General features: G+C 30.3%; 3 protein-coding genes across 3 annotated transcripts; 1 reads left to right on the top strand and 2 right to left on the bottom strand.

Annotated features, from left to right (window-relative positions):
* Positions 1-1,322: 1,322 nt before the first annotated feature.
* LOC124938460 (peroxidase 9) lies at positions 1,323-2,748 on the bottom strand. The gene is made up of 4 exons (XM_047478905.1): positions 2,515-2,748; positions 2,259-2,450; positions 2,019-2,184; positions 1,323-1,948 (listed from the first exon to the last, which is right to left on the bottom strand). The coding sequence occupies exons 1-4, from the start codon at positions 2,746-2,748 to the stop codon at positions 1,536-1,538; spliced, it is 1,005 nt and encodes a 334-aa protein (XP_047334861.1). The 3' UTR covers positions 1,323-1,535.
* A 5,078-nt stretch (positions 2,749-7,826) lies between these two features.
* LOC124937877 (probable GTP-binding protein OBGC2) lies at positions 7,827-10,707 on the top strand. Its single transcript, XM_047478208.1, has 10 exons — positions 7,827-8,031; positions 8,163-8,653; positions 8,728-8,819; positions 8,905-8,988; positions 9,336-9,413; positions 9,556-9,756; positions 9,824-9,931; positions 10,006-10,080; positions 10,157-10,308; positions 10,388-10,707. Exons 1-10 carry the CDS (start codon positions 7,919-7,921, stop codon positions 10,494-10,496), a joined length of 1,503 nt encoding a protein of 500 aa, XP_047334164.1. The 5' UTR covers positions 7,827-7,918; the 3' UTR covers positions 10,497-10,707.
* A 978-nt stretch (positions 10,708-11,685) lies between these two features.
* LOC124938324 (protein WALLS ARE THIN 1-like) lies at positions 11,686-14,105 on the bottom strand. The gene is made up of 6 exons (XM_047478746.1): positions 13,829-14,105; positions 13,683-13,745; positions 13,445-13,561; positions 12,500-12,920; positions 12,272-12,423; positions 11,686-12,187 (listed from the first exon to the last, which is right to left on the bottom strand). Exons 1-6 carry the CDS (start codon positions 14,020-14,022, stop codon positions 11,998-12,000), a joined length of 1,137 nt encoding a protein of 378 aa, XP_047334702.1. The 5' UTR covers positions 14,023-14,105; the 3' UTR covers positions 11,686-11,997.
* Positions 14,106-20,760: the final 6,655 nt, after the last annotated feature.

The raw sequence follows: 20,760 nt of genomic DNA, 5'->3' as shown, positions 1-20,760 counted from the left end.
ATATCTGGAAAGAAAGAAATTCAAGAACTCGCAGTGGAAGAAGTAGAACCGCTGAAGATATTTGGAGAGATATAACTTCAGATGGAAATGCACTCATTCAATCCCGGAGAGGAATCGAAAGGATTGAAGAAAATAGAAAGCTCTGCCATATATGGGATATTTCGTTTGAAAAGGTCACAAGTAGAATAAAAGTAAAAACGCTGTAGGCGCTAATTGATTATTGTTATTGTCTGTAATTCAATTATTGTTTCATTGTCAAATCTAGAAATTGTCTAGATCTGATCTTAAACTTTTGTATTTTTTTTTCCTCTTTTGGGTTTTTTTAATGAAATGGCACTAAGCTGTTTTCCCAAAAAAAAAAAAAAAAAAAAAAAAATCTAAAATCTATTTGAATTAAAATGTCAGATTATATTTTTAAAACATTATTCCAATATCATATCATCAATCATAACATTCAGAATTAGATAAAAAAAAAAAAAAAAAAAATCATCCAAAGGCTTTTGAAGAAAATTATAAAAGAATAAAAACAAATATTTTAAATATCTTTTTGAAGATCAAACTGCTTGTGTAATATACAACATACTTGTTCTTGAATTCTGGTTTTTGAACAAGGGTTAAAAAACAAGACTTAAATCAAATTAAATATTTTTTTATATTAAATTAGGAGTTTTTGATTGAAATCAAAATAGAAAATTGTGTAAATACAAAAAGGTCATAAATCACTTAAATGTACCATATATCATTTCAATTTCAGAAATTAAACATCATTCACATAGATAATCAGAAAATGCCAATAAATCAATATATTAAAATTGAGCTTACAAAAATAAATAAATGAAAAAGGAACCTTAAATCTACCCAGTTTCAAAACAAAACTATTAATTTTTATTCCAAGAAGAAAAACTTTGTGGTTTCTTTAAAATTTAAAAAATGAGAGTTCTAGAAGGTGTTGGTAAATGTAATTTTTTTTATAGACTCTTAAATTTGTAAATTTTAATAAATGTGAATGTTATATATATATATATATATATATATATTAATTTTAAAATTTTTAATTATGTTTTAAAATTTGTATTTATAGACACCTATAAAATACGAAGAGTGTCCTAATTGGAATTGTATATAGCAATAAATTCATAATTTATTAAAATATATAACTAAATGATGTAATGACTATATCATCTTAACTAAATGAATCTTACTATTTTCTTTAAATAACTCATGATTGATTGAGTTATATTTAACTCTTTATTATATCATTAATATATATATATATAAAAACATATTAAATTATAATAAAAAATAATGTAAATAATGACCAATAAAATCTTAAGGTCCCATATAATAAAGCTATTGAAATAGTATTTTGCCATTTTCAAATGATAACTTGATACACAATCTATATTTATTATTATTATTATTAAGCACACACAAAAAGATAAACATGAATTGCAAACTTAGTATTACTTCCACTTAGGTTAAACTTTAAAAAATTCAAACTTCCATAGAACCCATAACCAGCAAGATGATCAATTTCAATTCACACGATGACAATTCTTTCTGACTTCGCCATTGTAGCCAGTGAGAGGATTGATATTCCCCATCTTAGTCATGGATTCAGCAAATTGGCGAAAGAAGAGTGCTTCATCCAACGCATAAGCCTTCACCAATTCAGCTGTCATTCTCACGTTTCCTGTAAGTAAAACCTCATCTGATGTAAGCAACCCTTTTCCCCATTGTATGAGTTTGAAATACGTGTTATCGAATCTCGCCGGAGATGCCAAATCCAACGGGGATATGTTGTTGTCCCCGCCGATTATCGGGCAAATTGTTTTCAACCCAAAGTAATATGCTCTTTCTAAGGTTTGATCAGGCTGGTTATTCCCCTTTTGGTTGTAGAGTCTTTGCTTGAATGTAGCGCACCGTGCCATTCCTATTGTATGACCACCTACACCCACCAAGTGTTTGTAGAAATGCCTGAACGTGATATATTTACAAATACTGTAATGAAAATGTACCTGAGAGAGCCACGAGGTCTATTTCACTAAGCCCTTGTCTTTTGAATAGATTAATTAGGTTTTGAATGGTGGAATTTGGTGCTGGAAGATTGTTGTTTGCAAGGTTAATGCTTGCACAATTAGAATCCTTCCTTCCAAGAGGCAGTTCCCAACTTGGACCTCCACTCTGTTCTTCCACCATAATGTTAGATAATGTTACTCAATTTGATCATACGATTTTACAGAATTACAATTACATACTATGACAGTTGAGCCTCTGGCAGCCAGAGCGATAATGTCTGCACACGAGACTGTCTCGGGGCATTCTTCTTCGAGCTTAGCTTTGATTTCATCGATCACTTCGTATCCTCGTAGGGAATTCAGGTTAGGTCCAGCCCTTTTCTCGCTGGCGATTGTCGAACTATCGTCCAAGAGAACCGACGCGTCACAGCCCTGTATATTGTAAAAAGGTTAGAAAATCTTTGTATGAAATAAGCTCAGTCATGCAGAACAGAACCTGCACAAAACAGTCATGGAAATGGAGCCTGAGCAAGGAGGCGGCAGTTCTTGGAGCTCTAGCAATGGCATTCTCTAGTACTGTCATGACAATGTCATTGAGTTGAGGGCATGAAAATTGATAATACTCAGGAACCAGGCTTGAACGTGATCCTATAAGAGGAAATGCCATGAAAAGTGATGGAAAGAGGACAAACATCATTAGAATAGAAGAAAAAACTTTGGTAAAAGCCATTGGTAATGAATGCCCTTGATTTAAGCTCTGTAAGTGATTTATACATATGAATTATGTGTTTATATATATCTTCAAAGTTGCGAGATCAACCACTCTACTTACCCATATCTTCATTACAAGTTGCTTTTTTTATCCAATTATGGATAAAATGACTTTCTCCACTTGTGGCTTCACATCTCAATATGGAATTAGGTTATTGAGAAAAAAAAAGAGGAAGAGACTTTGCAGTGTTTTTGTTTCACCTGCTCCTTGAGCAGTTAAGGCTCTCTCATGTCATTTTTTATTAGATATTCAAATGAGAAATTGTCGATAAATTTATTTGAAAACACTTTTTTATGGATTTAGATGAGATAACATTTTGAGACATACTTAGACATGCTTCCAAATGCAAGTTTTCGAAGTAAGCTCGATCGAAAGTTCATTTTTCTTTCTCAATTTTTGGTTAGTTTCACTTTAATAACCCTCCAAGGTGTGAAACCTTGGCCATATTTGCTGGTTTATGTAACTTTTCATGTTACAATATCAAAGAAACTGTCAAGTTTATAATGACTTGGTTATCAACTCCCAATATTCTTTTTTCTATATATTAAGATGTTTCCATTCAAGTGTGTTGGTCCCCTCTACTATAATTCAATGAAGGGGGTCATAGTAATAATCTTCCCACTTCTCATTTTCCTTTATACAAAATTATACATTTCCCAAAATATCTCTAAAACTCTGCTTGATAATGACAAGTTTTCTATTGATGTTAACCATTAGAGCTCTGCAACATTTTCGTGTTCAAGATATGACTCGTCTAGTTCATTATTATGTGGTTTTCACTTTTCAGCCTCTTTAATTCTTCTTATTAAGTTCAATCTTAACTATTATTAGCAAGGAATAAAAAAGGTTCATTTACCCCTTCTCTCTCACACACACACATTTTGATCCATCATTCATGCATTTCATTGGAGTTGGTTTAACTGCTTCCACATGTAAATTTAAAGAGTGAAAATGTGGTCACTTATAATAAAGTTGTAGGTCCTCTCGTGTACTGAATAGTGACTTACTTTATGTTTTTCAATTGTTGTTACTTTGCTAAAGGATGTTTAGAGAAGAGAAATATGTTTTGATTGAGAAACAAATGTGATTTTTCTGATTCGAATCATAAAATACTTTATCAGAGTGTGCTTCCCCCACCAGCGCGATGACACTAGGAGAGAACAAGCTGTGACACCCACAACTCCCTTAAGCCCTCCTCCCACGACCCAATCAATATTCACTTCCGCATGCATAAACCAATTTTATCCTCCATCCTTGGTCGCCCACCAAACTATGAAACCCTCATCTATCTCCCTCCATTCCTTAACAACCCATAACCAGTCGTTGTTGTGGTCCAACCATTAACCCGTCACAACCACATGTCGCTATATCCCTACACGACCTTCCAACACTAACCCGAATGCCAAACCCCAACCTGTCCACCTTCTCGTCAATCTTACATTGCTCACTCGCCCCACAAACTAACATATCAATTTTTTACACATAACCACCCTGATACGGACAATAAGCTTATTGTCTTGGAAGGAAGTCAAAATCTTAAAATTGCGATCATCCTTACAGAAAAGGGTTTATGGCATCCCCGAAGTATCCACTTGAGCATAGAGGACACGATACTATTGGCAAGGTGGTCCATTAAGCCACGTTACCGTTATCTCAAAACGAAAAGTTTCAAGAACAAACTAGACACCTTCGCATGAGTAGCATAAATAGGAGAAGGGGTTATTACGTGGCATCAAGAACACCGATGATTATTTCTTTCATAATATCAACCCTCTCGATGAGGAAGACTCGTTTAATAAATACGCTCAACAAAGGGTCAATACTTCTGACATTCAACTTCATCTGACGATGTCAGCCAAAGGCGGAGAAACTTTAATTTTGGTTTTGAAGTATCTCTTGATTGAAGGCACATAAAATTATTAAAATTTGTAAATTATCACCTAATAAATATATTTTAAAATTATATATATTAAAATAGTTATAAAAAGATAATGAAAAGTTAATTAATAAAAAAATAATTAAAATACTAACGAATAAAAATAATATAATAAAATAAATAAATTTAAATTTAATAACTAGGTATCAATTTTTTATTTTGTTTAAATTGTGATGACTTATTATTTGAATAAAAAAAATAAGATATAATAATTTATTAAAAAATTAAATAAAATAATATTTAAAATTTAAAATAATTTAAATTTAAATAATTATTAAATATATGATTTAAATATTTTTAATTAAAAGATAAGATTTTGTTAATATTAAAAATAAATAAATAAATATATATTATTAATATTTTTAATAAAATATAAACAGAGAAGGGAAAATAAATTAACACAATCAATAATTTTAATTTTAATTTGATGACATGTTAAATTAAGTCTCGATAAGTTTATACATGTAAATAAACTAGTTATACGAGTAAATAGATGATAATATTTTTATTTTATTTTTAAATTTAAATTTTAAATATAAAAAATATTTTAATAAATTATATATATATATATATTTTATTTTTAAATTTAAATTTTAAATATAAAAAATATTTTAATAAATTATATATATATATATATATATATATATATGGGAAATTTGCCTAAAACAGTGTAGTGTGCTCAATAAGTCAACCATTTTTTATCTATGCTAATTTTTTTTTAAATTATTTGGTTTGAAAAAAATCTGTAAAACTTGATGGCGATAACCTAATATAATAAATTATTTCATATTAATATGATAGAGATTTTCCAGAAAAACTAGTGGAATAGATTAATGAATCAATTCATATCTATATATATATAATGATGCTTAATTTTTAAAGTGTCCGGATTGGCGGGTCGAGAGCTGTGGTTAATTTGGATACTTGGGTCGGATTGTGGGTTGACCCGTTTTTAAATTTAAAACGGTTAAAAATAAAATTAAAAATGCTAGAGGTATGTTTCGATTTTAAAAATGCTAGAGGTATGTTTCGAACTTGCAACCTAACAAAACAAGTACAACTCTTTAACCAACTAGGCTACAAAGACTATATATTTTAAATTCAACACCAAAATTGATAAACGCGGGACGTTTTAATATTAATATAAGTTCAACTTTTTAACTAACTAATCTATATAGGTTTTGAGTAAATGGATACTTGGGTCGGATTGTGGATTGACCCACCCATAAACTTAAAACGGTTAAAAATAAAATAAAAAATGTTATCCGTAATTTTTTTTCACGATTTTTATATTAATACTCGTGCAAATGCACGGGAAAAATGCTAGTTTTTTATAATCTCATGATCTACATGTATAGAATTATAACTTTCAAATGGGATCCTCTACTCTCACTCCCCGGTAAAAGGAGAAGATCTCATTTGTAAAATTTCATTATACTAATTTTTTTTTTATGAAACCTTATATTGCTTCTCTTCTATGTAAGTTTTATTTGCTCATAGTATATTTTTTTTATTGACCTCTTATGGATTAAAAAAAAGAGGAGGTACATTATTTTTTTTTTCTTTTAATGAAAATCAAGCTTTCAATAATAAAGAAGGGCAAGACATAAATTCAATAGTTCCATTTCATTAGGAAATCAAACAAATTGGGCACTAGTGATGTATTGGACCAAAATAGGTCGAGCCTTTAGGGATTCTGCAAGCTCAATCAGATGGATGGCACAAAATAAGTTTTTGGTTTATCCAACTATTTTTTTTTTCTAAACTCGCATGTAATCCTTTAATTTCACGTGGGTATTTTCTATTAAATTAGGTAGGAATCATATATAAATTATGACTTCTATCCGGTCGATTCTTTTTTTAATCTCTAAACGCAATTCCCTCGACACACGGGACTCAATGAAGCCACTTTACAAATAATCTCACATGGAATTATTGGTGCTGCCTCATTTTTTCCTTGGCATGAACAAGTAAGAATACATCTTGCTTGTCTCGATAAAATTGGTAGAGAATATATCTCTCGAGGCCAAACAGTTAATTGAAAATAGCGAGATTGAATATTCAACTTTAGAGCAAAAAATCGTTAGCGATGCTAATATAAGGATTCAGCTCCTCTATCATTCTTGATGATTAACGACAAGAATTTACACATGGCTGATGCCTCACTCTAAGGGAAGAAATAGTTAAAAACCCTCCGATAATTAACAAAATTGGTAAGGCAGGCCAGGCCATATAGTAAATGTAAAAACACTCTTTTCTTTCAAGCCAACATTGGATTACCTCACTACTTAGTTAGGAGAGCTATTAACCTTAAGAGAAGTATGATAAAATAAGCTGTAATAAGTCTGTTTTTATTAAATTTTGTAGAAATCACATATAAATTATGACTTTTATCCGGTCGATTCTTTTTTTAATCTCTAAACGCAATTCCCTCGACACACGAGACTCAATGAAACCACTTTATAAATAATCTCACATGGAATTATTGGTGCTGCACTGCTGCCTCATTTTTCCCTTGACAGGAACAAGTTATGACAATACATCTTGCTTGTCTAGATAAAATCGTTAGAGAATACATTTGTTAAGGCCAAACAGTTAAATTAAAATAGAGAGATTGAATATTCAACTTTAGAGCAAGAAATCGTTAGCGACGCTAATATAAGGATTCAGCTCCTCTATCATTCTCGGTGATTATCGACAATAATTTACACATTGCTGATGGCTACTCTAAGGGAAAAAATAGTTAAAACCCTCCAATAATTAACAAAATTGGTAAGTCAGGCCAGGCCATATAGTAAAATTGGTAAAAACACTCTTTTCTTTCGCGCCAACATTTGATTACCTCACTACTTACTTAAGAGAGCTATTAACCTTAAGAAAAATATGATAAAACAAGCTGTAATAAGTCTGTTTTTCTATTCCTTACACTGAGGACTTAATTTGTATTAATTTTTTAAGTTTAAACTAATCTCATTCGAATTTTTAATATCTTGTAACTTCCTTCAATTTTTTTTTTATTTCAAATAATATTTTTGGATAAATAAAACACAAATGCATCCTAAAGAAAACGAATCGGGTCTGTCATCTGAACATATTGAAACTGAGAATTTTCTGTTCGAGAATCCTAAGGACTGGACTGGCTGAGGCTTAAACCTCGAAGCTTTCCCTCTATCTCTTTCACAGACAACTAAAATGTTCTCAGTTATCTTTGTCCAGTCTACTTACCTTACCAAATCGAATGCTCTTCCGGATTCCTCTCCATCGTCGTTCCTCTCTTTCTCTCCTGACCATCATCTAAAACAAAGGTATTTCAGTATTTGTAGATAAAGACTTCTTAAATCATGTTATCACTTTATTTTCGTTTTGGGTTTTGCATATTATCTCCTTCTTTGCCTCAAAATGGGTTGCAATTAGTTAGAAAATGTATTTTTTACAGATTCTGTCCAGAAAGGAGTCATCTTCAGAGATTTCAGCATTGTAATATAAGCTGTAAAGCTGGTACTGGTAGTATTAAACTACCTCCTTCAACAAACCATGATTCATTGATAAAGGAACCTCATAAATATTTCGATCAAGCTGTAATTGGTGTTCGATCTGGAGATGGAGGTCACGGTGCTATTCTTACAATGCCTAATCAAAAAGCTGGGTCAAAGTCAAAGTCACAGGACAGGCATGAGAAGGATAAAACAAAGAGGAAGAACGTTTCATTCAAAAGGGATTTTAATGGGTCTCTTATACTTCCCATGGGTGGGCATGGTGGTGATGTTATACTTTATGCTGATGAGAACTATGACACGTTACTTGAGTTTCATAAAACGGCTCGATTTAGTGCAAAACGTGGTGGGAATGTTGATTCCATGGGTTCTTTTTCATCTCAATTGCGTAGTGGATCTGCTGCTCCTACTTTACGCATTCCAGTTCCTGTAGGTTTGTTCATAAACCTTTTGTTTCAACAATATGATGAGGATTGAAGGTACCAAAAAATTTAAATTTTGTGGTAGGTACTGTTGTGAAACGCAAGCGAGGGACTTTTTTGGCTGATCTAGCGCGTCCAGGAGATGAAGTTCTTGTTGCAAGAGGTGGACAAGGAGGGGTGAGGATTCTTTGTTCCAAATATGAGACCAAATTTTACTTTTTTTTAGAATTTTTTATAACCTAACATGGTCTCATTGTGACAGATTAGCTTGCTCAAATTGCCAGAGCATCAGAAGCAAAAAATATTGGACATGACATCAAATGTGTTGAGAGATGATAGTGACAAGGTAAAACAGTGGATTTAGGAGATTTATGTCTTAATCGCTCTCGGGTGAAACTTTCCATTTGTTCTTGTTGAGGTTTGTTCGATTGTTTGTTTCCTTTGCTGAGGTTTGTGTTTAGTTTTTTTATTATGCTCCTCAACTCATTGAATCCTCAGCAGTTTACAAATAAATGTCAAGACTAATGGGCTTATTACACTACTATATTGGATTGAATAATGATGTAACTTCTTCTTTAGAAACTTTTTTGTGGAGATTGGTATAAGTTGGAAAATGGAAAGTACTGTTCTTCATCCATTTAGGTTTGAGTAAATATTAGAAAGTATTTTGATATAAGTTTTCATTCGATGCAGGTTTTAATCCATGGACAGCCAGGTGAAGAAATTAGTTTGGATTTAATCCTAAGAGTTGTAGCCGATGTCGGTCTTGTGGTTGGTAGACCAATTCCTTGTTTACTTTATTCTTTATAATGGTTGAAAAAATGCTGAAAATTTTACAAAAATGTTTTCTCCTGCAGTTTGAGGAAAAAAGTAGAATAATAATCCCTGATTTTTAGTCATTGGATTTGTATAGGGACTACCAAATGCAGGAAAATCAACATTGTTGGGTTCAGTAACACTTGCGAAACCTGATATCGCTGATTACCCTTTCACAACTTTAATTCCAAACCTTGGACGGCTTGATGGTGACCCTGATTTAGGAGCTGGAAAATATTCATCCGAGGCCACATTAGCAGATTTGCCCGGTCTTATTGAAGGTGCTCATCTAGGGAAGGTATTACAGAATTCAATCTATTCCTATAAATTTAGTTACAATATCTTGACTTTGTTATTGTTAAAAGGGTCTTGGCCGCAATTTTCTTCGACACTTGAGAAGGACCCGACTGTTGGTTCATGTTGTTGATGCAGCCACTCCAGATCCTTTGACAGACTACAAGACCATAAGAGAAGTATGTTGTCCGCATGATTCTTAGGTTTTTTCCATAGATTTTCGTAAAAGTATGATATGGAAGTTATTTTTCAGGAGTTGAAAATGTATAATCCAGAATATCTTGAAAGACCTTACATAGTCGTGCTAAACAAGATTGATATTCCTGAGGTACGAAAACTAAAAACAAACCATAATTTTTTTTTTCCCTTCGAGAGATGCTGCGCTAATATTTGATTTTTTATAGGCAAAAGAGAGATTCGCATCATTGTCTCAAGAAATTTCAGCAATTGGAAAGGATGACAATGAACAAGTTCTTGTGGAATCCTTAAAGGATAAAACAGTAAAAGAAACTGAGGATTACCCGCGACCTCTTGCAGTTGTTGGTGTGAGCGTTTTGTAAGTTTTTCTAAATCACTCTCCTTCATGGAAAATTTGTTTGGAAAATATGACATTATTTTGTATTATAATTTTGCAGGAAAGGCATTAATTTAGATGGTATGTTGACGGCGATAAGGACAGCGTTAAGGAATTGTCGGGCTGATGAAATGTTGGCGCCGGTTGGAAAAGATAAAATAAACACGTAAAATTGTAATATTTGAGATCCTTGGCCTTGTACAGAAATGTATGTAGAGAATTATGTTAATTGCTTGCAGCTAAGGAGAATTTTGTGTAATGTTAAACTGAATTTATTGGATGTTTCTCATATAGATACAAGATACAAAAACAAAGAAATCTCAATTTGTTGATTTTTAGCTCAAAGTTTATGGTCTTAAATTGAGAATTTGATTGAAATCATAATTTGTTTTGCAATATGGTATCAACCTAGTAGATATTGGGCTAAAATAATACTTATTCATGCATGTGTAATTGTAACCAAGACCAAATTAAACCAAACGTTACACAAATCATGGAAGGGTAAATCACAAATTCTTCATTTTGTTTCGTTTGAGATTTTCAACCATTTCATTAGCAATTTTTATTAAGAACTCTATACTTCCATACTTCATAGATGAAAGATGATGGAACCAATCATACCGACAATTTATGAAACCGTTAAACGCCACATAACTGTTTGTTTGGATGATTTAGCGACGGTCGAACCGCCAAACCAAATCAATTACAGTTAAAATTTAAAAACATATATAATTTGGTTACAACTTAACCTTTGAACATAGTTTTCAAAACAATTTTGTATGTATAATTGTAGTATTTAGTAGTAGTTGTTGGTGAACGAACAAAACCCACCGAACTGATTTTTTCGTTCACCGAGTTAAACCGATTAACAAACTCAAACTGACTGATTGAGATTTTCTCAAATCAACTTCAATGTTCTGTTTGTACATTTCGGTGTACACAACGACCGAAAGTAATAAATAATACATGTAGATAAATCCAAAAGTTAAGTGTTGGTTCATATTGTTACCACTATATGAATTTCATCTTCATCCATATTGTCACTACCATCATGATCACATGATCTCATTGTTACCAAAAACTATTTACCATAATAAAATAAGCTTTGAGTTGGAAGTATATAAGAAGCTATAAATCATAACATTTTTTAATCGAGGAAGCTAGCATAATCTCCACATTCATAACTTTTACTTCAACTTAAAACATTCTAAGTGAGAATCGAACCCGTAACCGTTTGAATTACCTTATTGAAAAAAATATAAACCCCGAACCTAATAACCTTTAATTTAACACTAATACAATGCTACAACAAATTTCATAATTGTGTTTCATGCCTAATTGTAGCAAGGTAATAACAAATGAAATATATAACATGAACATCCATTGAATTTGCATAAATCATCATTGATTTATAATAGGTCCCATCGATCCACATCAAAATACTTCTTTTCTCTACTTGACTTTTTCATCACGGGTCCAAAATTAAGCTAATATTCCAATGTATAAGCACAAACCCTAAATATACTAAGAACAAACACATAATAGAAAATACAACAAACACACAACAAACAAACAAACTTAGTTCTTCTTCTTCAACATATATATATAATTAATATCCATGCATGGAGGGAAACTTGGAATTGTCCAAAAATTTGATTAATGGTGATCGAATCAAGCAGTTTCATGATTGAGCAATGGTTGAGTGATGGAAGGCCTGATGTGACTGATTGTAGTAGTATTAGTGTGGTCCGCATTTGATTGGATCCCACCCTTGTCAGTAATTGTTGCTAGCTTCTTTTCTTCACTCTTACCCCACAACACAAGGTACAATCCGGCTATGATCAGTACAGCTCCAATGATCCTGCACAAGTAAAGTTTCGGTGTGAAAACTCGAACCCATAACCGTAATCATAACCCGTAATGAATCTTATTATATTTGTTTTACCCTCCCAAGTAGAATTGTTCTCCCAATGCAATGGAAGCCATGAGAGCGACAAGAAGGGTTTGAACAGGTTGATAAACGGCAACAAAGACGGGACCACCTCTAGCTATGCACCAAATCTGTACAGCGAATGCTATCCCTGATGCCACCACTCCCTGACGGTGTCATATTAATTAGAATCAATTATTAAATCTCTATCTAATTATGTTTATTAAAAAATAAAGAACTTACTGCATAGAAAACGCTGAATAATTCGCTGCCGGAGTGAATAAGCCATGCCTGAGGATCTCTTTCACAAAACAAAGCGATAATAAGAAACTGTATGATTCCAAAGAACAACTGGTACGATGTAAATGAGAGCTTGGCCGGATATTTCTTCAAAATTGGAGTCTGAAACACCAACCATCCCGACCATGACAAACAATGTCCGATTAAGTAAACGCAACCCAATGTCCAACTCTTTCCGTCAACTTCTCCCGCCGCTAAGGTTAACGCCGCCGCCGGCAAAACGTTCTGTACTCGCGGCAACGGCGACGGGCTGTAAATTGTGGGTCCCTTGTATAATGTGATGACGGAAGCTCCCGCGACACAGAAGATTGTTCCCAATACCTTGGAGATACCATCTCTTCTATCTAATCTCACTTTCTCTATCCTGTAAAAAAAGTTTATGATGTAAGTGGAGGAGATATATGATTTGAAATCTTTCGATTTAAATTTTTTCAAATAATTTATGAAGGTTATAATAATAATAATATCAAACAAACAAATTTATTTATGACTATTTTCCTTTAGGGTGAGAAATGGGTAACGATAGTATTTGTCGTAATTATATATATACAAAATATTTTGGATCACCCGAACTACAATCGTTTAGTCTTATGAGTAGATCCGTCCTTATCATGAGTCGGGGGTTTAGTCTTATGAGTAGATCCGCCCTTATCATGAGTCGGGGAGGATATAAGTTAGGGTTAAGGCGCGTTCAAGTTCACCCGATTTTATTTTATTTTTTTACCCTAAAAATGTAATATAACCTTCTAATTATCTAATATTTTTTTTTACTTAATTTAATATTTATTTATCTAATTATAAAAAATAAGTAAAAATTATGTTGATCTAATTTTTTCAAAAAAAAAGTTTTTTAAGCCCGCCCAACATCAATTCTTGGATCTAAATTACCTTAGAACAACGGCCATTAGAAAAGTAATAGCTGGGACAGAGTTCTGAATGGCGGAAGCAAATGTAGGAGAAGTGTGGTCTAATCCGAGCAAATAGAATCCTTGATTCGCCGTAATTCTATTCATCAAAACAAGAACAAATTACGAATTAAAACTTTCGTGTTAGTATTATTTTCTTGTCATTTTTAATATACATGAACCATTTAAAAAAAAATGTTTATTAATGAAAAAATTAATACCCGACAACAGCGAGGAGGAAGAATTGGAGAAGAAACGAGAGATTAATTGGCGGCCTTTCCTTCCTGATGAAAGAAATGAGTATAGAATTAAGAAATGAAACATATAATGAATGAATGAATGGTGAAGATCGAAAAGTGTTACTTACTTCTCAAGAAAGTAGGCAAAAGGAAGGAGAAGAAGGAGAGCTAGGATGTTTCTATAAACAGGGAAGACAATCTTGCTTATACCCATATTAAGGGCTAATCTTGAAACCACATGAAAACCAGCATAACCAAATTGTAAGGCTAACATGGCTAAGTGAAGTTGGTACTTGGATAGCATCGCCCAACATCCTTCCATTTTTTGGAGATTGATCAAAAAGAGAAGAGAAATGGTTGTTTGTTTGATGAATTAATGAGATGTGGGTTGAACCTAGATGATGATAATTCTTATATATATATAGTGGCTACTAGTAGTGAGTGATGATATGTATTAGGTGAAGTTATTAGAAAAAGGGTTTCTTTACTCATTGCTAGTGAAGCTATCTGGACCCATCAGTTTTCGAAAGAAAAAAACATCAAAATTCTTTAATTTTTATATATTTATATTTTACTAGTAAAACAATCACTCACCCATATGATATGAGATACTGTGATTGATCTTAGATATATATGGTTTGACTAGATCTATTTTTTAAGATTTTATTAATTTTATTGTGTTGTTATATGTAAAATAGCATGTATTCCGTGCATTTGCACGAGTAATAATATAAAAAATCGTGAAAAAATATTACGGTAAAAATTTTATAGGCGGATCAACCCAAAATCCGACCCAAGTATCCATTTACTCTCACATATATTTAAATTAACCACAGCTCTCGACCCGGCAATCCGGACACTTTAAAAATTAAGCATCATTATATATATATATATATATAAAGATTAGTTAGTTAAAAAGTTGAACTTATATTGTTAAAATGTCACACGTTTATCAAATTTTAGGTTGAATTTAAAATATAAAGTGTTATTAGCTTAGTTGGTTAAAAAATTGTACTTGTTTTGTTAGGTTGCAAGTTCAAACCATACCTATAACATTTTTAATTTTATTTTTAACCCCCACAATTCGATCCAAGTATTCATTTACTCTCACATATATCCAAATTAACTATAGCTCTCGACCCGATAATCTCGACCCGGCAATTCGGACACTTTAAAAATTAAGCATCATTATATATATATATATATATATATATATATATATATATATATATATATATATATATATATATATATATATATATATATATATATATATATATATATATATATATATAGATTAGTTAGTTAAAAAGTTGAACTTATATTTTTAAAATGTCACGCGTTTATCAAATTTTGGGTTGAATTTAAAATATAAAGTGTTATTAGCCTAGTTGGTTAAAAAGTTGTACTTGTTTTGTTAGGTTGCAAGTTCGAACCATACCTATAACATTTTTAATTTTATTTTTAAATGTTTTAAGTCAATCCGACCCAAGTATCTATTACTCTCACATATATATCCAAATTAACCACAGCTCTCGACCCGGCAATCCGAACACTTTAAAAATTAAGCATAATTATATATATATAGATATGGTTCATGATAAATGTTCAAGGGTGTTAATTAAAATCAAAGCATACTTTTTACCTTAACCAATACGAAACAAACCAGTACTAACTTTTGGTAATACAATTACTTAAACCAATAAATTGTGTAATTTTGGTAATACAAATTACTTAAACCAATAAATTGTGTAAGTTTACAAATTACTGAAACCAATAAATCTACTCAAAGTGTTTAAATAAAAAAAATATTTTTGATTTTCTTTTTCTAGGTATTTTGGTAATACAAATGACTGAAATCAATAAATTGTGTAAAACTATAAAAAAATGGAAAGAAATCAAAATATTTTTGGTAACTTGTACATCCCAACCCAAATTTAACCAAATCCAATCAATGCTCAATTCAAAACAAAATATCTCCACAAAGCATTTAATTTGTGCTGAGTTTCAAGATTAACTTATATTCATACCGATCTAATTTTTCTAGCATAACTAACTCATAATTTGTTGATGATCGAAAATTTACTAAAGTATTGGGGCCTTGCATGATCAGTAAGCATATGTTCTTCATCTACTTTTTGTTTTGTTTTATGAATAGTCTTAAATGGATGTGAAAATTCTGTATTTATAATGTAATGTTATATAAATATTAAAATAAAATAAAATAAATAATAATAATCAATATATATAATGATGCTTAATTTTCAAAGTGTCCGGATTGCCGGGTCGAGAGCTGTGGTTAATTTGAATATATATTGAGAGTAAATGGACATTTGGGTCTAATTGTGGGGTGACCCGCCCATAAACTTAAAACGGTTAAAAATAAAATTAAAAATGCTATAGGTATATTTCGAACGTGCAACATAACAAAACAAATAAAACCCTTTAACCAACTAGACTAATAAAATTTTATATTTTAAATTCAACACCAAATTTGATGAACGCGAGACGTTTTAACAATATAGTTCAACTTTTTTTAAATATATATATATATATATATATATATATATATATATATATATATATATATATATAATGATGCTTAATTTTCAAAGTCTTCGGATTGTCAGGTCGAGAACTGTGGTTAATTTGGATATATATGTGAGAGTAAATTAAAAATGTTATCACATTTTAACCGTATTTTTTTCTCGGTTTTTATTATATCATTACTCGTGCAAATGCACAGGTTAAATGCTAGTTGAATTAGAGTTCATGTTTTTCACTATTTTAAAATAAATTGACCTCTTCTAGCCTAACACAACAAGAGTTGGATATCCTCAACCTCCTGAGGTCTAGGGTTCGAGACGTTATATGATAAATTTTGCGCCTAGTTAATGGTTAAGTGTATTTGCAGATTATGTGCTTAACCCGCAAAGATTAATCGCACTCCAAAAGAGAAGCGGAACCAAACGTTCTAAAAAAATAGATTAAAATGAGAGTTACCTAGCTACGCACCTTGATATGAGTTAGTTTGATTTAGATTATTTGAGAGTTTTCAACTAAAGTTCTTATATTCTATCATTTTTTAAATTTAAAATAAAGTTGGCATATTTTCATGGGAAGTTCTGTTTGGAAGCATGGCATTGATTAATGATGATAACAAAGGAGAGATCATAATTATATATACAGTATATGGTTCAGCTGGGCGCATGACTTGAGTACAAATTACAATACTCGATTCCATTTTGATTCGTGTGTTCTTAGTCATTACTCATTACTCATAACCAAAACAATTAAACCAAATATGCATGCCTCTCCCTCTCTACTTTTTTATTTCATCGTCTTCCCACATTTTCTTAGACTTTTTTTTTCTCAAATATTAATATGTATATCCCCACACACATAATTACTTGTACAATCTCAAATTTTATATGTACGGTAAATGCAATGGGACCCATAAATATTTTCTCGGGCCAAACATTGTTGTGACTATTAAATAAATACATTTTCTAATTAAAATTTTACTCGGTAATTACATAAAAATAATAACAAGCACAATTACAAAATACTAACAAACACAATTACTAAATTATTCTTGTCCATGAGTCGGTACAAAAGAAGACAAATTTATTCTACGAGATTCCATTTGTTGAAAATATATTTCTCAACATATACAACTAAACTATTATTCATCTATTCATTTCTCATTCGATTACGCAAATCAGTTTTCACGGTTTTTATTACAGAAAAAACTCTTTCAACGGATGCAGTTGCAACTGGTAAAACTAAAGCCATCTCTATAAATCGATAAACCAATGGAAAGACTATATGTTTTTCTGTTGCAACCAGTTTCTGAGTCAGAATTCTCAAGTCTTCAATTGAAGAAAATTGAGGATCATTCCAAAAATTAAATAAGTAAGCCAAAATTGTTGTTTCAAAAATAAATAATCACTGTCTGTGAAATCTTCGGGATAAAGTTTGGCAAGATGAATAAGTTTACGAATATCAAATTGGGAGAATGAATTTCTGGAATGAAGACATGTTATAATTACCATTATCATTGATAGTGTTTGGTTTGGGTGGAGGAATCACTGTTAATGATATTATTTGTAATAATTAATAAATTTTATATTTAATTTTTATATATTTATAATTTAATATATTTATAAACTTTATTAATTTTTATATTCTTTTCATATTATTACTCATTTAAAAAACATATAAATAAATCAATTAATTCAATATATATATATATATATATATATATATATATATATAAATAAATAAAAAGAAATAATTAGTCAAAACAAAAAAATATTAATAAGTTTTATATTTAGTTCTATAATCTATATAGTTCTAAACATTATTAAATTTTTTTTTATTGTTTTCCTATTATTACTCGTTTAAAAAATATATAAATAAATCAATTAATTCTCTCTATATATATATAAATAAAGTAAAAATAATTAGTCAAAACAAATAAAATATTAATAAATTTTATATTTAATTTTTTATTCTCTTCATATATTTATTTGTTAATTATTATCGATATTTGGTTTGTTTATATTATAAATTTTAATGTGCTTATTTGAATTTAATTTAAAAAACTTGTTTATTTGAATAAAATCAATTTTGATAATTATTAAAATATTATGCCAAATAAAATAGATATCAATATACTTATAAATTTATTAATTTTGTTTATTCTCTTCCTATTATTACTCAATTAAAAATTATATAAATAAATTAATTAATCTAATATATTGATGTAAAAATAAATAAATATAAAAAAAGAGAAATAAGTAGTCAAAATAAAATAAATTATTAATAAGTTTTATATTAAATTTTTTATTCTCTTTATTATATTTTTATTAATTATAATATGATTGTTGATGTAATTTAATTGGTTTATATTATAAATTTTAATTTATATTAATATATTTTCGTAGTGGATATAAAGGGGAGAGATTGAAATGAGTTTCATTCCCCAATAGGATTAGATGATTCCTGAGTATACGAGAATCATTCTATTATTCATCAATTAAAACCACCTACTCCATTTTTAATCTATTTCCATTCCAGAGTAAAAAAACCACATACCAATCACTTCCAGAGATCAGAATAGGAATTAGGACAGAGTGAAAAAAAGATGAGGAAATAGAGAATAAGAGATCAGAGATGGGCATACGACAAAGAGAAAAAAGTGGGGCTCAATTATTATATTAAAAAAAAGTTAGGGTTGGGGGAGGCCTCCCCTTTTAGGTCGGTATATGTATATATCTATGATTAGAGTTGAGATGAGTTTGAAAAAATTTATACAAGGCTTAAGAAAATAAAAAGAAAAATTATAAATGAAACAAATGGAAGAGTGTTAATTTTTATTTTATTTTTATGATTAGATAAATAAATAGTGAATTAAATTGAAAAAAAATCAGTATAAAAATAAATAGGACAAAGAATGTAGTTCGTAAACACATTTAACTAGACGCAAAATTTATCGCATGACGAGCTCGAACCCAAAACTTTAGAGTGAGAATATTCACCTATTGTTGCCGTTAGACTAGAAGAAGGGATAAAAAAATGGTATAAACTGAGCGTAGCGTAAATACCCCCTTTACTCAATCTTAAAAAGAAAAGGTTCATTTTAGAATAAATGAGTTAGAGATATTTACAAACAAAAATTAACTTTCACACTAATTTTTAAACAAAAATATCAACTCTATTGATAAAACACACATGATTTAAATCGCCATATACAACACATGGTGTGTTCCTTTTCAAGGATTCTAATACAATTTCAGAAATATCAATTCCTCATTCCCTCCCTAAATATTTGTGCACAAATAATAATAAGGGTTAAATTAAATAAAACATGAATGATATGTTGAATAATCAACTTCTCATTATTATTATCATTTAGAAAAGTTAATTTAGAAAACTTAATTATAGTCATTTCATTACCAATGTCCTAAAATATTAAAACTATATGAACATTTTCAATAGACAAAACAAACTTCCTCGTGAAATATTTAAAATTTCCAAACATTATTAAACAATTATATCGGAATATATATTAAGAAAATAAAATAAATTTAATTATCACGCGTTACATTGCGTGTTTTTCAGTTCTATTGGGTGACCAAGACTCTTCTTCACATGTGAGTAATATCGTATACATCGATTCAAATATCTTGTTAAATTTACTCTTTTGTCCGTCTTATCGGTTTGGTTGGCGATTTAGATAATACAAAATCGATGGTTTAACCGACCGATCGTATATATTAACAAATGTCCTTCCTAGAGGAAGTGTTTTGATATAATTTTAAACAAATGTCCTTCTAGCTAGGAGTGAGCAAATGATTAAGTCTAGTTCGTTATACCCGATATGTATTAAGTCTAAATTATATTGATCTAATCCGTAATTCAAACAATTATATTGATTAATACGAATTGACACTAGTAGAAAAAGAGGTATCAGTAAGGGCGAAAACCGTTACTGAAAACATCAAAAGCAGTTACTGATAATTATCTGTAACGGCGAATAAAACCGTTACCATTCGTTACAGAAACGTCGGTTACTAAAACTTCTTAGGCATCAGTAACAGCTTTCGAAAACCGTTATTGAAAGTCATTGGACAATAGTAACGGTTGTAGCCGACATAAAACTGTTACTAGAACTCATTCAATATCAGTAACGACTTTCGAGAACCGTTACTGAAAATCATTGGACAACAATAACGGTTCTAGCCGAAGTAAAACCGTTATTGTTGTCCAATGACTTTCAGTAACGGTTTTCGAAAGCCGTTACTGATATTGAATGAGTTTAAGAAACAATTTCTTATTTTTTAAATCGTTACAAATAAACTTATAGTAACAGTTTTCTAATGCGTAAAACCGTTACTAAAAAATAATCGTTTTTTATATTTCATATTTGTACCTAACAATCATCAATAACCAAAAACCACAATCATCAATAACCAAAAACCACAATAATCCACAAACTATAATCATATCTTCAATCCACAAAAACCATTAATTAACGTACTTTAAATAACACATA

Source organism: Impatiens glandulifera, chromosome 5 (assembly GCF_907164915.1).
Source record: "Impatiens glandulifera chromosome 5, dImpGla2.1, whole genome shotgun sequence".
Classification (NCBI taxonomy): Eukaryota; Viridiplantae; Streptophyta; class Magnoliopsida; order Ericales; family Balsaminaceae; genus Impatiens; species Impatiens glandulifera.
Note: the sequence above shows the minus strand (reverse complement) of the source record. Positions and strands in the feature narration are given on the sequence as shown.

Bases quoted from the DNA above. Each gene is read 5' to 3' on its own strand.
- LOC124938460 (XM_047478905.1), bottom strand. From the start codon at position 2,748: ATGGCTTTTACCAAAGTTTTTTCTTCTATTCTAATGATGTTTGTCCTC. The intron at 2,451-2,514 runs GTTCTGTTCTGC...TACAATATACAG, and splicing joins TCCATGACTGTTTTGTGCAG to GGCTGTGACGCGTCGGTTCT. The intron at 2,185-2,258 runs GTATGTAATTGT...GTGGAAGAACAG, and splicing joins CCAGAGGCTCAACTGTCATA to AGTGGAGGTCCAAGTTGGGA.
- LOC124937877 (XM_047478208.1), top strand. From the start codon at position 7,919: ATGTTCTCAGTTATCTTTGTCCAGTCTACTTACCTTACCAAATCGAAT. The intron at 8,654-8,727 runs GTTTGTTCATAA...ATTTTGTGGTAG, and splicing joins ACGCATTCCAGTTCCTGTAG to GTACTGTTGTGAAACGCAAG. The intron at 8,989-9,335 runs GTAAAACAGTGG...CATTCGATGCAG, and splicing joins TGAGAGATGATAGTGACAAG to GTTTTAATCCATGGACAGCC.
- LOC124938324 (XM_047478746.1), bottom strand. From the start codon at position 14,022: ATGGAAGGATGTTGGGCGATGCTATCCAAGTACCAACTTCACTTAGCC. The intron at 12,921-13,444 runs GTAATTTAGATC...CTTTTTTTACAG, and splicing joins CTAATGGCCGTTGTTCTAAG to GATAGAGAAAGTGAGATTAG. The intron at 12,188-12,271 runs GTAAAACAAATA...TTACTTGTGCAG, and splicing joins GAACAATTCTACTTGGGAGG to GATCATTGGAGCTGTACTGA.